This window comes from Nestor notabilis, unplaced genomic scaffold (genome assembly GCF_000696875.1).
Source record: "Nestor notabilis isolate BGI_N333 unplaced genomic scaffold, ASM69687v1 scaffold30939, whole genome shotgun sequence".
NCBI lineage: Eukaryota > Metazoa > Chordata > Aves > Psittaciformes > Psittacidae > Nestor > Nestor notabilis.
In genome coordinates, this window is record NW_009943702.1 from 2253 (window position 1) to 5232 (window position 2980).

General features: G+C 38.2%; 1 protein-coding gene across 1 annotated transcript in view; it reads right to left on the bottom strand.

The window, feature by feature from the left end:
- Positions 1-2317, bottom strand: part of LOC104411608 (riboflavin kinase-like) — a gene marked incomplete at its 5' end in the record, with an annotated part of 2970 nt that extends 653 nt beyond the window's left edge. Inside the window, 2 exons of the mRNA XM_010022062.1 lie at positions 1005-1107; positions 2166-2317. Of these exons, the coding sequence (XP_010020364.1) occupies positions 1005-1107; positions 2166-2317 (255 nt within the window). The remainder of the gene's footprint in view (positions 1-1004; positions 1108-2165) is intronic.
- Positions 2318-2980: the final 663 nt, after the last annotated feature.

The window sequence follows — 2980 nt, forward strand, 5'->3', positions numbered from 1 at the left end:
CGACAGAACCAACATTTTACTGAAAAGTCAAAGGTAAAACAGAATGATAAAATATTTTGAGTTGTAAGTGACCCATAAGGATCATCGAGGCTAACTCCCAGCTCCTCACAGTACTACCTAAAAATAAGCCATATGACTAAAAGTATTGTCCAGGCACTCCTTGAACTCTTGACAGGCCTGGTGCCACAACCACTTCCCTCGGGAGCCTGTTCCAGTGACCAGTCACCCTCTTGGTGAAGAACCTTTTCCTAATGTCCAACATGAACTTCCTCTGATGCAGCTTCATTCCATTTCCTCATGTCATATTGCTGGTCACCAAAGACAGAAGATCAGGACCTCACTCTCCACTGCACCCTTTGGGGCAGTTGTAGACTGCCATGAGGTCCCCTCTGCCTCCTCCCCTTCAAGCTGAACAAGCCAAGGGATCTCAGCTGCTCCTTTTAAGTCTGGCCCTCAAGACCCATCACCACCTTTGTCACCCTCCTCTAGACACACTGGACAATTTGGTGTCCTTCTTATATTGAGATGCCCAAAACTGCACAGAGTACTCGAGGTGGGGCCACACCAGGGCAGCACAGAGTGGGAATATTACCTCTCTTGACCAGTTAGCGATGCTGTGCTTGACGCACCCCAGGGTACAGCTGGCCCCTTTGGCTGCCAGGGCACACTTCTGACTCTCATTCAACTCACCACCAACCCAAACTCCCAAACCTCTTTCTGTGGGGCTGCTCTCTAGCCTCTCATCCCATAATTTGTTTTCATAACCAGAATTACCCCATCCCAGATGCAGGATCTGGTACTTGCTCTCGCTAAACTTTATGGGGTTGTTGATTGCCCACATCCCTATAGTCTATCCTGATAGGACTGTAAGGCATCTCTACCCTTGAGAACAGCTGCCCTACCCAAGAGCTAATGATGAAGACAGACAGAACAATGGCACAGTGCTCCCAAAATGCAAGAACATGACAAATTGAGTATCAGTTTAAGAGAAATGCAATACTGACCTAAAGAACTGAAGTTTTTTTCTGATCGAATATATCCAAGAATGGCTATACTAAGAATCTCACCATAAAAGTCACCTTTGAAAGTGTCAATAATGTGTGTTTCCTAAAAGAGAGAAATACATCGACAATTATCATTATGCATTTTGAGTTCACTTTCCTTGTTGCAAGGATGTTAAACTAATACCTCTAATTCTCTCCCACACACATCAGGAAAACTAAGACACTTAGTATAACATGTATAACGTATAAGATTAAAAGGCTAGAGTTCATAATTATGTTAGTAGGGAGAACTGAACTTTGCATGGCATTTAAGGACATTGTAATATTTCAGAGGTAAGATTTTCGAGGCAGCAAATCACAAATAATAAATAATGACTGCATTTGTTTGATCATTAAGTTGCCAAGCCCAAATGACAGTAAGGAATTTGGCTGTTTTAAAGACAGCTTTTACAAGTAACTCACAGGAACTGAATGATAAAATTCCAAGAAGAGTTGAAGGCACCTATTGTTGCAGCAGGGATTCACATCAAATTAAAACTCCTTCCAAGTATTAGCAATTAAAATCAAGTTCTGCAAGACCCAGAAAAAGCACCAGCACCTGACAGCAAGAAAGACATAGATGCCACAGTTCAGGATTTTAACTCCGTCTTGTTACTATTTTGATCTTGATTCTGTACAATCAGACACAGCACCCCACGGATAGATTCCACCATTTAAGAGAAGAATTACTGAAAAATCATTACAAATTAAGGTGTGCCAGAATTTCATACTTTAAATATGGATGATGGCAGAGATATTAGTAGGTTCCAGCTTATTCTAGGGGTCTCAACCACTGAACTGGACACATCTATTAATCTTATCTTTATCTACCTCTCAGCTCAATAAGCAACAACAACTTTGGAAATAGGAGTTTCTATTTCAGAAGTATTTAAGCAACAGTGTAAGAGGTAAATAAAAATAAACCTTATTTATCTACAGCTGCCTGCTCTATGGCTACTGACAGGTTTCAGGGGATTGGTTTTTTTTGTATTTCCATAATGCAAACATTTAAGATGGATACTTCTAAAAGCAAACAGAATTTCTCATCCCATTTATGGCTCAAATTCTGCTTATTTTATTCATTGTCTAGCTCATTTATTTTAATCAAAGCAAAATTCTTACCACTGATTTCTTAATATTCTTATAGAAAGGATTCCATCCTATGCTCAAAACCATTTTATGCACATCTCCATTTCCAACACAGGCCCATCCATAGTATATACCAGTAGAGATATCAGATGGAAAGCTTTCAACTACTTGCTCAGAAAAGTTAGCTGCAAAAATTTTAGAAAGTGTAAGTGAAGTGTATCACAGAATTTTCAAACTCCTAACAGCCAAGATCTGTCTATATGCTATTTACAAGCAAAAAACTGGTAACAGTAGCACAACATGCCATTTGCAAAGCATAAACAGGAAAAACCCTCATAAAACATAGTCTCTGTGATAATACCCAAGTTACGACACCTCCTATACGTACTATTTCATAGTTATATTCTCTTCTATAGTTAAAATAGTTAATTCTGTAGTTAATAAACTAAAATATGCAGTCTGAATGCACTTCACTAATAGGACTATCACTGCTTTAGTATGGTCAAAGAACAGAAAAAAAAAAAACCAACATTTCTTTTCATTGTAAATTAGCATCTTAGAATTACTTACATATTAGTCTTTGGGGTTTTTAGTAAATAAAATATGTAAAAATAAGGTTATTTTAGTCACTTGGCAATTTTTTTCACGTTGCCTTTTAGGATATTCATATTTGAGGATTTCTAGGATTTTCTTAGAAAAATTAAAATCTGAAATAAAACGGGTTCCTTTTTGACCGAGGGGAATAAATCTAAGCTGTTAGCCAAACAATTGTCCTATTAACTTCACACATGGTTAGAGAGCTTCATGTAAAGCATCACGCCGATTTTAAAGAATTTACAGTTAGTGGA